Here is a 16,084-nt window from a genome sequence, read left to right on the forward strand (position 1 = left end):
CGGGCGCCTGTAGTCCCAGCTACTCGGGAGGCTGAGGCAGGAGAATGGCGTAAACCTGGGAAGCGGAGCTTGCAGTGAGCTGAGATCCGGCCACTGCACTCCAGCCTGGGCGACAGAGCGAGACTCCGTCTCAAAAAACAAACAAAAAAAAAGAAATGTTGCTATCCTCTTAGATTAGTAATCCCCACACATTATTATTATTTAATTTTTATCACATCGTTTTGGAAATGTATATTATTCAAATAACCGTATTCATGTTGCTATTGTGTGTGAAACATTGTATGCTGGTAGTTTCTTTGAATGGGGTAGCCTTCTTGTTGTATAAATGACACTCATTAGAAATTCACTTGGGGCTGAGCGAGGTGGCTCACACCTGTAATCCTAACACTTTAGGAGGCTGAGGTGGGTGGATCCCGAGGTCAGGAGTTTGGGACCAGCCTGGCCAACATGGCAAAACACCGTCTCTACTGAAAATACAAAAATTCAGGCCAGGCGTGGTGGCTCACACCTGTAATCCCAGCACTTTGGGAGGCCGAGATGGGTGGATCACGAGGTCAGGAGTTCAAGACCAGCCTGGCCAACATGGTGAAACCCCGTCTCTACTAAAAATACAAAAAATTTAGCCAGGTGTTGTGGCAGGTGACTGTAATTCCAGCTCCTTGGGAGGCTGAGGCAGAGAATTGCTTGAATCCAGGAGGCAGAGGTTACAGTGAGCCGAGATCGCACCACTGCATTCCAGCCTGGACAACAGAGCAAAACTCCGTTTAAAAAAAAAAAAAACAGCCAGGCGTAGTGGCGGGCATCTGTAATCCCAGCTACTCAGGAGGCTGAGGGAGGAGAATCACTTGAACCCAGGAAGCAGAGGCTACAGTGAGCCAAGATCACACTACTGCACTCCAGTCTGGGTGACAGAACAAGACTCTGTCTCAAAAAAATTCTCTTGGGTACAAGTTGACAGTGGTAGGAAGTAGAAACGATTTTGCAATCACTTAAAATAGATCATTTCACCCTACCTCCAAACAATGTTTAATGCCTGCCTTGGTAACATGTCCAATTCTGTCCCTGTACAGATACCGAGTGGCAATCTGGGTATGTTTGGCAATAGTGGAGCAGCACAAGCCAGGACCATGCAGCAGCCGCCACAGCCACCAGTGCAGCCTCTTAACTCTTCCCAGCCCAGTCTCCGTGCTCAAGTGCCTCAGTTTCTATCCCCTCAGGTCAGACCCACATCCAAGCAGGACTAAGCAACAGGATGTAGATGCCGGTTTTTCGTGGGGTCCTGTGTTATCTGGAAGTCACTATTTTAAAGTGAGAGCTGAGTTAATCCATGTTTAAGAGAAGGCCTTCTGGTTTTTAAACTATAAATTAATTTTAGACTATAAAGTAGTAAACTGATTCTCCTGACCCAGGAGACATTTTCAGAGCTTGCTCCTTGGAATGCCTCAGCCACCCAAACTAACATTTGGCATCTTCCTAGTCAGAAGCAATATTGAGGGGAGAGGACCTGCCCAACACAATCCTATTGATGTGCTTTTGTCCCAGTCTTTCTCGAGAAAATTATTCAGATGAACCCAGTGAACTGTCCTAGTTTGGTGGGAGAGGAAAGTGACATGCTGTAGTATTGCTGAGGATGTAAAAGAAACCCTTAGAAGCAGCCAAGGACTGAATCATGCTTTAATGAGAAACTAAATGTGATCTTATATAATAGTATGTATATTATAGATTTTCAGTTATGTTTAATATTCAGCATTAGATCATTTTTGCCAATAGAGATGGGTTTTTTTTCTTTCTTTCATACCTTTTTAGAAGTGAACCGTAGAGATTGTTAAGAAAAAAAGGTTGCCGGGCGCGGCGGCTCACGCCTGTAATCCCAGAACTTTGGGAGGCTGAGGCGGGTGGATCACCTGAGGTCAGGAGTTCAAGACCAGCCTGGCCAACCTGGTGAAACCCCGTGTCTACTAAAAATACAAAATTAGCCAGGTGTGGTGGCGCATGCCCATGATCCCAGCTACTTGGGAGGCTGAGGCAGGAGAATCGCTTGACCCCGGGAGGTGGAGATTGCAGTGAGCCAAGATCACGCCATTGCACTCCAGCCTGGGCAACAAGAGCAGAAACTCCTTCTCAAAAAAAGAAAGAAAGGAAAAAAGGTCAAATCGAATTAAGGAAAAGGATATTGCTGTTTTGCATGGCTCTGAGGCCTAATATATATCAATTGTTGTTGTTAATATTGTTTATTTTTAGCACATTTTACAATTTTAGGCTTTGGACCAAGTTTCTAATTACAGTGTTAGTTCTTACCCCTTATAAGGTATTTGATGATCGATGGTATTGATAACATCTTTGCTGTGTGGGTAACTCAGGGCTCTGGTAATTCTTCCCACGTAATTCTGATGTGAAGGTTGACTGGAGCCTGCCCTGAGAGAGCAGCAGCATCTTGAAGTACTTACCACATTCTCGCATTCTTATAGCAGAGAGGGAAAAAACTGCTTTCTTCCCCAGAAGACCTCTAATATCAAGAAGATAGTTAAGATTTCTGAGGGATCTTATTTTCAAACTGTCCCAAAAGAGAACGTGTTAATTCGTCAATCTTCTATTATTCATAAAATTTAATTTAAATGTGTTCAGTTTGTTGGAATATAGTGTCTCAGTCCGTTTGGGCTGCTGTAACAAAATACCTTAGACTGGGTCATTTACAACAGCATGAATGTATTGCTTGCAGTTCTGGAGACTGAGAAGTCCAAGGTCAAGGTGCCAGACGATTCAGTGTGTGGTGAGGGCCCGTTTCTCATAGATGGCAACTTTTATGCATCCTCGTGTGGTGGAAGGGGTGAGCAGGCTTTCTCAGGCCTCTGTCATTAGGATGCTAATTCCATTCATGGGGGCTCCTGATCACCCCCCAAAGGCCCCAGCTCTTAATACCACCACAATTAGGGTTTAGGTTTCAACACAGGAATTCTGGGGGAGGGGGACACAGACATTCAGACAATAGCATATGGGAAGGCAATGCTAGCGTACGAAAAAGAGCAGGATGCACTAGGCACTGCACTGAGGGTAATTCTCACTCTATAATTGTTCAAATCCAGGTTTGTGCACTGAGTTGATAGTGGACAATTATCAGTGTAACTAATACATTTAACTATTATCAGGTAATAAGATAAAAGTTATTAGATAATAGTTAAATGTATTCATTAGAATATAGGATAAGCTACTATAACAAAGAGGCCTCAAAAAACAGTAGTTTAAACTAGGTAGACATTGATCTCTCTCAGGTTACAGTGCAGAAAGAAGCAGTGCAGGGATTGGGGGCAGCTCTGCCACAACCACTTCCCAGTAACAGGGAAAAAGGCAGCACTCTTGTGCAAGTGGCCTTGAAATTGCACACACCACTTCCAGTCACATCCCACTGCCCAAACCTAGGCCACAGCTGCTCCCAGTCTGAGAGGCAGTAGCAGAAGAATCAGTTCGTCTTACCCACACAAAGCAAACCAGCATGTCCCAAATGGCAAGGCATCTGTGTGCCATCTCACTGTTTCTTCCATATTTCCATGTTACCTGTAAGTACTGATAGGAAGGACACAGAACCTTGGAAAGTTCATTTATAATTAAAGTATTTGGAGGATGAGATCTCTGAAGACTTCCCTTCTTCCTTCCCTCCTTTCTTTTTCCTTTCTTATTCTTTACTTGCTAACTACTAATATTAAAATGTCCATACATTTTTTAATGGCCTTTGACATTTCACCCATGAGACAAATATAATTATTATTGCGGGATCTGGCCGGCAGCCCACAATGCAACAGGGCTCTTTCTTTGTTCCCAGGCAGATTGGCAGGTCGAGAAATAAAAGACACACACGAGATAGTGAAAGCTGGGTTCAGCATGTCACCGCCTTCTGGTCCTGCGATGCCGCCAATGCACTAGATATACCAGCATTTATTATTAAGTTTAGTGAGAGCAGGGTAGGTTAGTGAGGGATATAGGGTCGTTTGATTATGAGGTGAGATGATCACATGGGATGAAGTAATTCTTTAACATAATATCAGTATGCAGAAGTAGAGTATACAGAGATAAGAATTTACAATGTAGTGTGTGCATCAGCAATTTCTAACAGAGCCTTAAAACAGAAACACAGTCTGTCCATAACCTATGCTTAGTAAGATACTAATCAGTAGTAATAATTGCAGCAAAAGCTTGTTGCAAACAATCAATAGAAACAGGGCATGAAACTATACAACTGGTTAGACCACAAATTCTCAGAAGGGAGTATGCCTTAACCCTGAAGAGACCTAGAAGAGCCATGGCAAGCAAGATAAGGGCATTTATAACCCTATCTTATCCATATGAACAAGCATCCCTCATGCGTCCGTTTATAGGCTCTCCACAAGGGTTGTATTCCATTCCCAGAGCTATGAACATCTGCTTTTCTGGGATAGGAATCTTGGTGATGTGAAACCTCCCTGACTGCGCGTCCGTTGATAGGCTCTCTGCAGTGGGAAGCACATCATGCACTGTTGGCTCATTCTGGCCACCCAACCTTGCGTTGTCTTTATGCAGTCCTGCATGCAATTTTGTATTTACAATAATCAGGGGCATTTATTTTTTTTTCCGTAACAGTAGTTTCCGGGGATCTCCCTACAAATTATCACTTAATCATTTTTGAATTTTGAAAAACTACATGGGCAAGTAAGTATTTTAACAGAGATACAATGGCTGATTGCATATTTTTTGTTAAACAGGTTCAAGCACAGCTTTTGCAGTTTGCAGCAAAAAACATTGGTCTCAACCCTGCACTATTAACCTCGCCAATTAATCCTCAGCATATGACGATGTTGAACCAGCTCTATCAGCTGCAGCTGGTGAGTGGACAGACCCATGCGAGTTAGAGCACGCAGACCGAGTGCTCTCCTGGTGCCCGTGCAGATGCACCAGTGTGGCGCACCACTGAGAGCAGCAGTTGTGATAATGTTTGTCTTCACATTGGGGATGTCATTGAGACTGTCATGAAGTATTTAAACTCTTCATGAGTTAGGAAGTTCTCACTCAAAGGTGTCCTTACTAAGTTTTGTAAATGTTTTGGCCCTTTGTTTTTATTTTTGTTTTTGTTTTTGTTTAGAGGCAGCATCTCACTATGTTGCCAGGCTGGTCTGGAACTCCTGGACTCAAGGGATCCTCCCACCTCAGCCGTCTGAGTAGCTGAGACCACGGGTGTGCACCACTGCACATGGCTTGGCCTCTTTGTGTTCAAAAAATCTACCAGCTTTTATAATTAGGCATGTCTTTTCATTTGAGCTCTCAGCCAGAGTTTCTGAGAACCACAGAACACAAAAAATCATTTGAGTGACTATTTTCTGAATAATTCTAAGGATGGTATACATAAATACTATTCTAGAAGCACAGGAGAAAAATTGCTTTGTTACATATAGTAGATACCTTAGAACATTAGAACTTAATTCTCTCATGAAACCCCGGTCAAGAATGGCTGATGTGACCTAATAATTCTTGAAAGTTGTTTTTTTGTTTTTGGTTTTTTTTTTTTTTTTGAGATGGAGTCTTGCTTTGTCACCCAGGCTGGAGTGCAGTGGTGTAATCTCGGCTCACTGCAAGCTCCGCCTCCCGGGTTCACGCCATTCTCCTGCCTCAGCCTCCTGAGTAGCTGGGACTACAGGCACCCGCCACCACGCCCAGCTAACTTTTTGTATTTTTAGTAGAGACGGGGTTTCACCGTGGTCTCGATCTCCTGACCTTGTGATTCGCCCGCCTCGGCCTCCCAAAGTGCTGGGATTACAGGCGTGAGCCACCATGTCTGGACTGAAAGTTCTATAACTTTACATAATCTTGATTTTTTTTTAATTTTCAAATGATCTTACTGATTTTACCATAAATTGCCATGTCATTGTATACCTAGATGCCTACTGAAATTATATACACTAAAAGACCCAGTGAATTATTTCATTCTTTAATGTGGGTACCTGATTTGTTTAGCAGTCTTAGCCAGCAACTTCATCACCTAGCAAACGACTAGGAATCGGCCAAGCACAGTGGCTCATGCCTGTAATCTGAGCATTTTGGGAGGCCCAGGCGGGTGAATCACCTGAGGTCAGGAGTTTGAGATTAGCCTGGCCAACATGGTGAAACCCTGTCTCTACTAAAAATGCAAAAATTAACTGGGCATGGTGGTACACATCTGTAATCCCAGCTACTTGGGAGGCTGAGGCAGGAGAATCGCTTAAACCTGAAAGGCCTGAAAGGCGGAAGTTGCGGTGAGCCTCGCACCATTGCACTCCAGCCTGGGTGACAGAGCAAGACTCCATCTCAAAAAAAAAAAAAATGACCAGGAATCATGAAGGAAAAAAAATAAAAAAAAAAAAGAATGGGACTCCAAAAGACAAAACCATTGGCATAAGATCTTTGCTAATAAGAGAGTACTTGAGTCCTCAGTTCTTCCCCTTTGCCGTTTTTTAGACATATGTCCAACAAGTTTGAGGTCTGGCTTTTCTGTAAGCAGCAGGGGAGGATAGAAGGAAGGAGGGAAGGATGTGTCCCAGAGGCACATGCTATGTATGTGTCCTCGCTTTAAGGGAGAGCACAGAGCTCTAGACATGAGGTCAGGACCAAGGCTTGGCCCTCAGAAACTGTTTTTTCTTTTTCTTTTTTTTGAGACAGAGTCTTGCTAGTCTTGCTCTGTCGCCTAGGCTGGAGTGCAGTGGTGCAATCATGGCTCACTGCAGCCTCCACCTTGTGGGTTCAAGTAATTCTTCTGTCTCAGCCTCCCGAGTAGCTTGGATTACAGGCGCCCGCCACCACACCTGGCTAATATTTGTATTTTTAGTAGAGACGGGGTTTCACCATGTTAGTCAGGCTGGTCTCGAACTCCTAATCTCAGGTGATCCTCCCGCCTCAGCCTCCCAAAGTACTGGGATTACAGGCGTGAGCCACTGCGCCCGGCCAGAGACTGTTTTTTCATCTATCAGAAGGGAAGAATCGCTGTGGGGAGGCAGTGCACATGTGCAGTCCTGTTGCTTTCAGTCCTGCCAGCTGGAGACCACTGACCTCCAAAGAAAAGGAGACAGCTCTGAAAACAGGCACTCATAGAAAAAGCATGCAGGTTTAGAACTGTTACTATAGAGGAAGATTGCTTTCTGCCGCTTGATGCAGGCATTGCTGTATTCTGACACAGAGCTGATTTTCTTACTGATGTGCTAGAATCTTTTAGTTATACAGTAAGTTTTTATTGACCCCATGGTGTGAAAGACGTCAAGAAAATGTTGAATTACAATAGTGTGTTCTTATTTTAAAACAATGTATTCTGTTCTTAAATATTTTTCCAGAAAAAATGGAAAAATAAAGTTTCAGTGCTTCCATAAGGTTAAGTTTTAGGGCCTATAAGGATTTACTCAAGTATTTTATTCCTCCATGATTACAGATTAATGAGGCATTTCTAGTAGTACAATCTCCACCTTTATTTGGATTCTACTTTAATGAGTCCTTTTGCCAAAAATGTCCCTAAAATTCATGTTGTAAGAAAAAATGATGATATTCAACCAACATTTCAAAACAGTCAAGTGACCAAAGCTGCTATGTCAGTGTACAGAAGAATATCATAACTTTAACCAACTTTGTAGATGACAAGTTCGTGTGACAAAAATGCCCACAAATCTGCATTTCAGGTTCTCTCTTAGCTTTCATTCCCATGATGTTATGGAGACGACCACGTTGTTTAACACACATTATTCTTGAATGATTTGGGACAGTTACTCCCAGTGCTTTGCCACATTGTCTGGGCTGTGCTGGACTTCAGTATCCGTCATTATAGAATAGGTGGTGGTGGTGGTGGTGGTGGTTGTTGTTTAAGTTTCAGTTTGTATGAATCAAGCAGAAGAATTTTGATCTCTTCATTAAATGAAAAATATTTGCTGACCAACATCATCACCAACACTAAACGGGTATTGACTCTGTGATTTTTTTTAATTCTGTACACTAAAAAAGTGGATAAGACATTAATCTTTTAAAAGTGCTCTGTGCCTCCAGAATATGTGTCAGCCACAGCTGGGCGCGTTGGCTCATGCCTGTAATCCCAGCACTTTGGGAGGCTGAGGCGGGCAGATCATGAGGTCAGTAGTTTGAGACCAGCCTGGCCAACATAATGAAACCCCGTCTCTACTAAAAATACAAAAATTAGCTGGGCAATGTGGCACGTGACTGTAATCCCAGCTACTTGGGAGGCTGAGGCAGGAGAATTTCTTGAACCCAGGTGGCAGAGGTGGCAGTGAGCTGAGATTGCGCCATTGCACTCCAGCCTAGGTGACAGAGCGAGACTCCATCTAAAAAAAAAAAAAAAGAGTATGTGTCAGCCACAGTATGGGCCAAGAAGAGTGGCTAGGTTCTCTTTTTTCGTTTTTTAACTAATGTCAGAAAGTTGAACCATTAGTTCAACTTATACTTAATTATTATACTATTTTAACTCTTCTTTTTGTCAACAGGCATACCAACGTTTACAAATCCAGCAGCAGATGTTACAGGCCCAGCGTAATGTGTCCGGATCCATGAGACAACAGGAGCAGCAAGTAGGTGCTACCCAGATTGACTTTTGTCATGAGCTATAATTTTCCCTGATAGAAGAGATGCTAATTGATGAACTATTAGATGATCTTTGATTTTTCTCTAGCCAAGCCTTCCTTGAAAAATTCCTGGGTTCAGCTAGGTTTGGGAGGAGGTTGACCTAGCCAGTGGTGGCCTCAGCATAAAGACAATGAAGAATTCACCTAGTCCCTAGACAAGCCATGAGTGTCCCTTTCCACCTGGTTAACGAACCTATGTCTGTGCCTGCCAGGTTGCGCGCACAATCACTAATCTGCAGCAGCAGATCCAGCAGCACCAGCGCCAGCTGGCCCAGGCCCTGCTCGTGAAGCAGCCACCACCGCCACCGCCCCCGCCGCACCTGTCTCTGCACCCCTCTGCAGGCAAATCGGCCATGGACAGCTTCCCCTCGCACCCGCAGACTCCCGGCCTACCTGACCTGCAGACCAAAGAGCAGCAGTCTTCACCCAACACCTTTGCTCCTTACCCTCTTGGTGAGTGTCCCATGGTCTTCAACAGCCACATCAGGTAGAGAGAGTACCTGGAGTCCATATGTGGTAGCCAGGGCAGCATTTCAGTGGTTAGGAGGACTGGCCAGCGCTGAAACCATAGCCTGTTGTAAATGCAGCCCCAGACAAAATCACAGAACAGGTATCTCAAGGCTTTTTAACTTTAAAAAAAGTTTTTTATTATTTTTTGGAGAAATGGGGTCTCACCACGTTGCCCAGGCTGGTCTCGAACTCCTGGGCTCAAGCAATCCTCCCACCTCAGCCTCTTAAAGTGCTGGGTTTATAGATGTGAGCCACCATGCCCAGCCTCAAGAATTTTTAATAAGGGAGCAACACTAACCATGTTCTATAGAGCAGGAGTTTTGCTGCTGCCATAATACTCTCAGTATAAAACCTTTAAAGGTGGTACCAGTCAGAGCCTCCAATATCTCATTTCCATTGTCACATCTCCAGAGTTTGTTCTATTCCTAGTCTACTCTGAACTGTACTTTACCAGCCACTTCCTCCAGCCTAAACCGCAGAGAAGACTTTATAATGGTTTGGTCAGTAAAAGTATTCAGATTTACACCAAAAGCACTTCTTAAAAAGCAGTGGTTGTTGATACAACTCATTTTGTATGAAATGTGATTTGTATAATCAACGAAATCAACATATATATGTTGAAATCTAACTTGTAGAAGCACATAGGGCACATGAAACCTGCAGGTCACTATAAGACATGGTGCCAGGCCTCAAGGTCAGGCCTGCCAGGAGAGTCACAGCTCACATACCTGAAGACACCAGAGGGTATAAATGAGTAAATTGATTCTGCATGGACTAATTTGCTGTAAGAATTCAGAACTTAGTGAAAGCACTTTAGGCTTGTCTGTTGATTGCTATTAGAGTCTGTAGATGCAGGACAAAGGGTATCAGTAACTTGGAAAATACATCTGTAAAGGGCCAAAGGCCAGTTGAGTGGTAGTGAATTTGCTACCAGCAGATAATATTCATTTATCTAATTCTATTCAATGTCTCTCAAAAGGGCGGTGTATTGTAATCATTTGAACACTTTTTACTTGACATATTATAAATGTGATATATCTTTAATATGAGATTGATAAATACTAGACTAGATGATCTCGTTCCTTAATTATTGTCTCATCCATTAACACCCTTTGTGTCTAAGTAGTTAAGACCTGACTTAGGAATTAGATTGCCTAGGTTTGAGTCCCAACTCACCACCAACAGGCTCACTACTAACTTGGGCAACTTGCCTAGCTGCTTTTTGCCTCAATTTCTTTCTTTTTTTTTTTTTTTTGTTAGAGACGGGGTCTTTCTGTGTTGCCCAGGCAAGTCTCAAACTCCTGGCCTCAAGTGATCCTCCCTAAGTGTTAGGATTACAGGCCTGAGACACCATACCCAGTCATACCTTAATTTCTTCATCTGTAATGTGGAAATACTTAACTCCTAGGTTTGTTTTAAAGGTTAAATAAGCTAATATGTAAAGTTCTCTCTCTCTCTTTTTTTTTTTTTTTTTTTTGGAGACGGAGTCTCACTCTGTTGCCCAGGCTGGAGTGCAGTGGCGCGATCTCAGCGCACCCAGCTAATTTTTTGTATTTTTAGTAGGGACGGGGCTTCACCGTATTAGCCAGGATGGTCTCGATCTCCTGACCTTGTGATCCACCTGCCTTGGCCTCCTAAAGTGCTGGGATTACAGGCATGAGCCACCACTCCTGGCCTCTTTTTTTTTGGCTGGAGTGCAGTGGCATGATGATAGCTCATTGCAGCCTCAAACTCCTGGCCTCAAGTGATCCTCCTGGTCTCAGCTTCCCAAAGTGCTGTGATTACAGACATGAGCCATCACACCCGGCCTAATACGTAAAGTCTTTAAATAGTGCCTAGCACATAGCAAACACTTTGTAAAATATCAGCTACTTATGTAAGTGCTTCTGTTTTAGAAACAAATTTCTTTCCACCTATTATCCTAAAATGCGTTAGCGTCAGCTTTCTAGTATTCACCTGTCTTCTTAACCTGTATTTGGAAGATAAAGTACAGTTATCATGACTTTTTTTTATTTTTTATTTATTTATTTATTTATCTTTTGAGATGGAGTCTTGCTCTGTTGCCCAGACTACAGTGCAGTGGCGCAATCTCGGCTCACTGCAACCTCCACCTTCTGGATTCAAGCGATTCTCCTGCCTCAGCCTTCCAAGTTGATGGGATTACAGGCATGCATCACCACGCCTGGCTAATTTTTGTATTTTTAGTAGAGACTGAGTTTCACCATGTTGGCCAGACTGGTCTCGAACTCCTGACCTCAGGTGATCCACCCACCTCGGCCTCCCAAAGTGCTGGGACTACAGGCATGAGCCACCGCGCCCGGCCACTTATCTTTACTCTTAAGGGTTTTTTTTCTTAGTACAAGTTAAAGAATTCATGCAGTGAATCTTTGAAATTAGTTGAAAAATAATTTGGATAATATTTTATAATATTCACAGTGAAGTTATAAATGTATTAAAAACAAATAACTAATAAAGTATAGGAAACTCCGGTTGTAAAATTGCCTATCTTGCTGGCTCTCAGCATTTCTCTGCAGCAACACCTATGTTGAAGAGCCTATTAGAAACTCAACAATTCATGTAAAGAAACCAGCAGCCCATGGTCAGTAGTGGGGGCTCCCAGCTACCTTCCTTCCCTTACATTCAGCCTGTCCTTGTTATTCTCAGTCTTTTGCCACCTGGAGTTCGTCATTTAGATGGGAAGAGCAGGCATATAAACAGGAAAAAATAACCTTGATACCAGTGTCATGTGATTCTCACAGGGCTCTAGAGAAGGAAAAGTTCACTTTCACTTTGAGTGGAGAAAGAAAAATCAGAGAATAGTATTAAGCTTGAACCTCAAATGATTAGATAGGATTACAGTAAATAAAGAGGAAGCCTTTCCAAATGAAAGGGAAGCCTCACATAGCACAGAAGAAAGAGGCCTGGCCTGTTTCAGGGGCCCATTTTGCAAGGGCCAGGCCAGTCTAGCTGACTTTCCCAGAGGGGAAAGTTGGGAGAGAGGGGTTGGGGCCAAATTGTGGAATTCGGAGCATTCTGAAGGCCAGGTTGAAACCCTGACATTGTTGCCACCTTACCTGACTAGATCTGTACAAGCTGAAACGAAGAGAACTCAGAGATTGCAAGTAGGCAGCCCCGTGGCACTGATGGGCTTGCAAAGGCGTTTTGTTAAGTCTGCGAAGCGTGTATGTGCATGTGCGTAGGCGTGTGTTAATGCCAACATTCAAAAATTGGGGAAAGTGGCTTCTGGCTTCTCTTAAAAATGGCTTTAGTGGGTCTGTGTTCCATGTAGCAATAAGTGGTTGGCCCCAGTAGCACCTGTTTATTTAGACAGGACAGACATTCTCTGGTTTGCCATAGTCCCCTTGAGGCCCACCTCTTCATGTGCATGGCCACTTGGCTCCTATGGGCATTTGAATTTGCAGCCTCTGAAATAAAGGTAAGAACCAGAATGTTCAGCACCTGGCTTAGTAGTAGAGGCTCACTGTGCTTACGTACCATGTGGCATAGTTGTACATATGGTAAGGATCTGTGGAGTATGTGTATGTGGTAATGGGAACTGCAGCTGGAAATCCAAGGGGAGGGGGACCCCTCTGCTCGTTATTCCCTTCCAAACAAGCAGTCTGTCCTGCTCCAATCTGGTGTCCTCATCAGAAAGTCTTTACTTCAGCCTTTTTATCATTGTCCTCCTTCCTCATCGTCTTTCTTTATTAACCTAGCTTAGTACAGGTCCTGGACAGATAACCAGCTACCTGCTTTTCGCTATAAGAAATGAGCTCAGAAGCCTCAGCTCACCATCCCAGCTGGGGGCAGATGGCAGCACCCTATCTGTCAAATAGTTCAGTTCCTTAAAAGTAGTTTGATTTTAATTCACAAACTCTTTTAGAGCAGACTTTTGTAAAGGAAACTCACTGAAAGTAGAACTGAATTATCCTATCAGTCTGTTTCATAGGTGGTACTTTAGAGTTCTGGAAAAGTGTTTTTGACCCGATGAGTTTCCATAAGATATCCCAAAACCAGAAAAGATTTTCCTAATAGTTTGGACTTTTTCTGTTTTCCTGTGGACTCTGAGAAGCCTCAGGACCATGTTTATCCAGCACTGAAACAAGTAAAGTGAAGAGAGTCGTGGGCCTCACTTAATCAAAGGCTATTCACATTTTCACCTTAATTTAGGAGTAATATTCCGAGAAGTACATGCTGTTACGAAGATAAAAAGTATTTTTCACCAGCACTAAAAGTAACAGTTAAAATATTTTGTTGTATCCCAGCTACTTGGGAGGCTGAGGCAGGAGAATCGCTTAAACCCAGGAAGCGGAGGTTGCAGTGAGCCAAGATCATGCCATTGCACTCTAGCCCAGGCAACAAGAGCAAGACTCCGTCTCAAAAAACAAAAAATATTTTGCTGTAAGCAAAGACTGGAATAGCTTCTGTAGGAGAGCTTTAGAATGAAGTCTTTTAGAGGAGCAGGTGAATCCTAATCGGCATCTCTCTCTTTAGCTGGACTGAACCCAAACATGAATGTCAACAGCATGGACATGACCAGTGGCTTGTCGGTGAAGGACCCATCCCAGTCCCAGTCACGCCTCCCCCAGTGGACGCACCCCAACTCCATGGATAACTTGCCCAGTGCCGCTTCCCCCCTGGAGCAGAACCCTAGCAAGCATGGTACGTCTGGGCTAGGATGCCTGTGGTGGAATCACTGCTGGCTTATTAATCGATCTTCCTGTTGTATAACATGCCCATTCTATACTTTTCTAAGAATTGAGCGCTGAAAGTTGGATTTAAAATAACCCATTCCGTTATAGTGCATATAAGATCTCAGCTAGTCAGTGATCAAACTTCTTAAAAGCCAGCCATTAGATCTTAGCTACAAACCTAGAAATAATTTGAAAACCCCAGAGCAGCAAAGAATCTAGGTCATAGCCTATGTACTTTTTTTTTTATATCTCTATTCATCAACAAAAACTTGAGTCTGCTGAAATATTTTCAATAAAATAGTAAAACACAAATAGAAAATCAAATATGCAGTATGTATGGGAACTGCAGCTGTAAATACTAGGGTGCATTTCTGTTGGTTATTCCCCTCCATCCAAGCAGTCTGTCTTACTCCAAACTGGTGTCCCCATCAGGAACTCGTTACCGATGGACACACCAGTAAGGTGGAAGCAAAAATGATACCCGTAGGAGGTACTTTCAGGCATTAAATTTAGCTCTGAACTTGCTGGTAGAATAAACAGCAAAGGAAATTCAATAGGTTATGTAGTTCTCTCTTGATACAAAGCATTCTGAAAAGAAAAAGGAAACTATGTCTCATGGTTAACTTACGGAAAATCATCACACACTGCTGGCACCTTTCTTAGCAGGAGGGCCTTGCTGCCTGTGGCTGGTTGGTTTGGTTCTGTATGAATTTTTAGCATCCACTGTGTTCTTCCATAGTGAGGGTTTCAGACTAAAAGGAGGGAAGAGGTAAGAGCAAATTTGATAACTAATCACAAAGACTCATAAGTTGTCCCCAAAAAGGTTTATTAAGGGCAGCTTCCCATGGTATGGATATGTATTTTATAAAGATTTCTAACTGGACAAACTAAAATTGTTCTTCAGGGGTTTCGGTCTTTCAGGGCTGAAATTGGAGCTGGTTTAAATAGTCACTGGCCAGGCATGGTGGCTCACACCTGTAGTCCCAGCTACTTGGGAGGCCAAGGTGGGAGGATCACTTGAACCCAGGAGTTTGAGGCTGCAGTGAGCCCTAATCACATCACTACACTCCAGCCTGGGCAACAGAGCGAGACATTGTCTCAAAAAAAAAAAAAAACAGTCATTGATTCTTACAGAATCCTAGACAGACCAAGTCTTACAATTCATGTAACCGAATAGAGCAAGGCATTGGACCTAGAACAGAAGGTGCATAGGGAGGCTTAGGGTATCTTCTGCTGTCTCTCAACTGGAGAGTATTCACTCGCTTCTTTGTTTCCTGTTGTCGCCATAGGTGCTATCCCTGGAGGTCTAAGCATTGGGCCTCCAGGTAAGTCCTCCATTGATGACTCCTATGGCCGGTACGATTTAATCCAGAACAGTGAGTCACCAGCCAGTCCTCCCGTAGCTGTTCCCCATAGCTGGTCACGTGCCAAATCTGACAGTGATAAAATCTCAAATGGCTCTAGCATCAACTGGCCCCCAGGTAAGACCGTGCAACACTTCCATGCAACAACAGCAGGTCAGAACGTGCTCCAAGCCTGCAGAGAGTGATGAGGCTGGGAGGACCCAGAATCTGAGCTAAGGATCTGGAAGCGTTAAGCCCAGAGCTTTGGCATTTTCCTTGGAAATCCATTTGTCAGATCAATTTTGGGTATGGTTAGCATCAGGCATTTTTCTGTAATCCCTTAGTTCAACATGAGAAGTGGAAGGGGTGGCAGGGAGGAAGCACGCTGTATACCATCTGGTAAAACTATTCCGACTCTGTGTGAAAACTATCTTAATATGATAGCTAGAATACCTGGTTCTAGTTTGTTCCAAAGGATTGATTGTTTTAATGAAAGAGAGTATCAAGAGTATAAAGTGTACCTCTCATTTAGCAGATTATAAAAATTTCTACAAACAGGACAAAACATCTTTTAAAATGTCATCAATCAGTGTGCAGATGTTCTGATCTGTGGCTTCTCATTTGGGTTTCTTAAACAGAATTCCATCCGGGAGTTCCATGGAAAGGACTACAGAATATTGACCCTGAGAATGACCCTGACGTCACTCCTGGCAGTGTCCCCACTGGGCCTACCATCAATACCACCATCCAGGATGTCAACCGCTACCTCCTCAAGAGTGGAGGTGAGGGTGCTGCTCTGCCTGCCTCTGCGCAGGTGGTCTCTCTAGACCCATTTGAAGATGTCAGGGGTGACAGGTTGGGCTCTGAGGCAGGGATGATACAAGGCACAGTTGAAGCAGTCATCTGAAGCAGCATGAAGAGA

The 16,084-nt window shown here is 43.5% G+C and overlaps 1 protein-coding gene across 2 annotated transcripts in view; it reads left to right on the forward strand.

Moving 5' to 3' along the window:
- TNRC6C (trinucleotide repeat containing 6C) overlaps positions 1-16,084 on the forward strand; it is a 111,428-nt gene that overhangs the window by 78,993 nt on the left and 16,351 nt on the right. For both annotated transcript variants that reach the window (XM_011988168.1, XM_011988095.1), the window contains exons 11-17: positions 1,071-1,217; positions 4,734-4,853; positions 8,478-8,561; positions 8,828-9,068; positions 13,620-13,787; positions 15,109-15,300; positions 15,801-15,944. In XM_011988168.1, the coding sequence (XP_011843558.1) occupies positions 1,071-1,217; positions 4,734-4,853; positions 8,478-8,561; positions 8,828-9,068; positions 13,620-13,787; positions 15,109-15,300; positions 15,801-15,944 (1,096 nt within the window). The remainder of the gene's footprint in view (positions 1-1,070; positions 1,218-4,733; positions 4,854-8,477; positions 8,562-8,827; positions 9,069-13,619; positions 13,788-15,108; positions 15,301-15,800; positions 15,945-16,084) is intronic.

The sequence above is a fragment of the Mandrillus leucophaeus genome, unplaced genomic scaffold, assembly GCF_000951045.1.
Source record: "Mandrillus leucophaeus isolate KB7577 unplaced genomic scaffold, Mleu.le_1.0 Scaffold1, whole genome shotgun sequence".
In the NCBI taxonomy this organism is placed as follows: Eukaryota; Metazoa; Chordata; class Mammalia; order Primates; family Cercopithecidae; genus Mandrillus; species Mandrillus leucophaeus.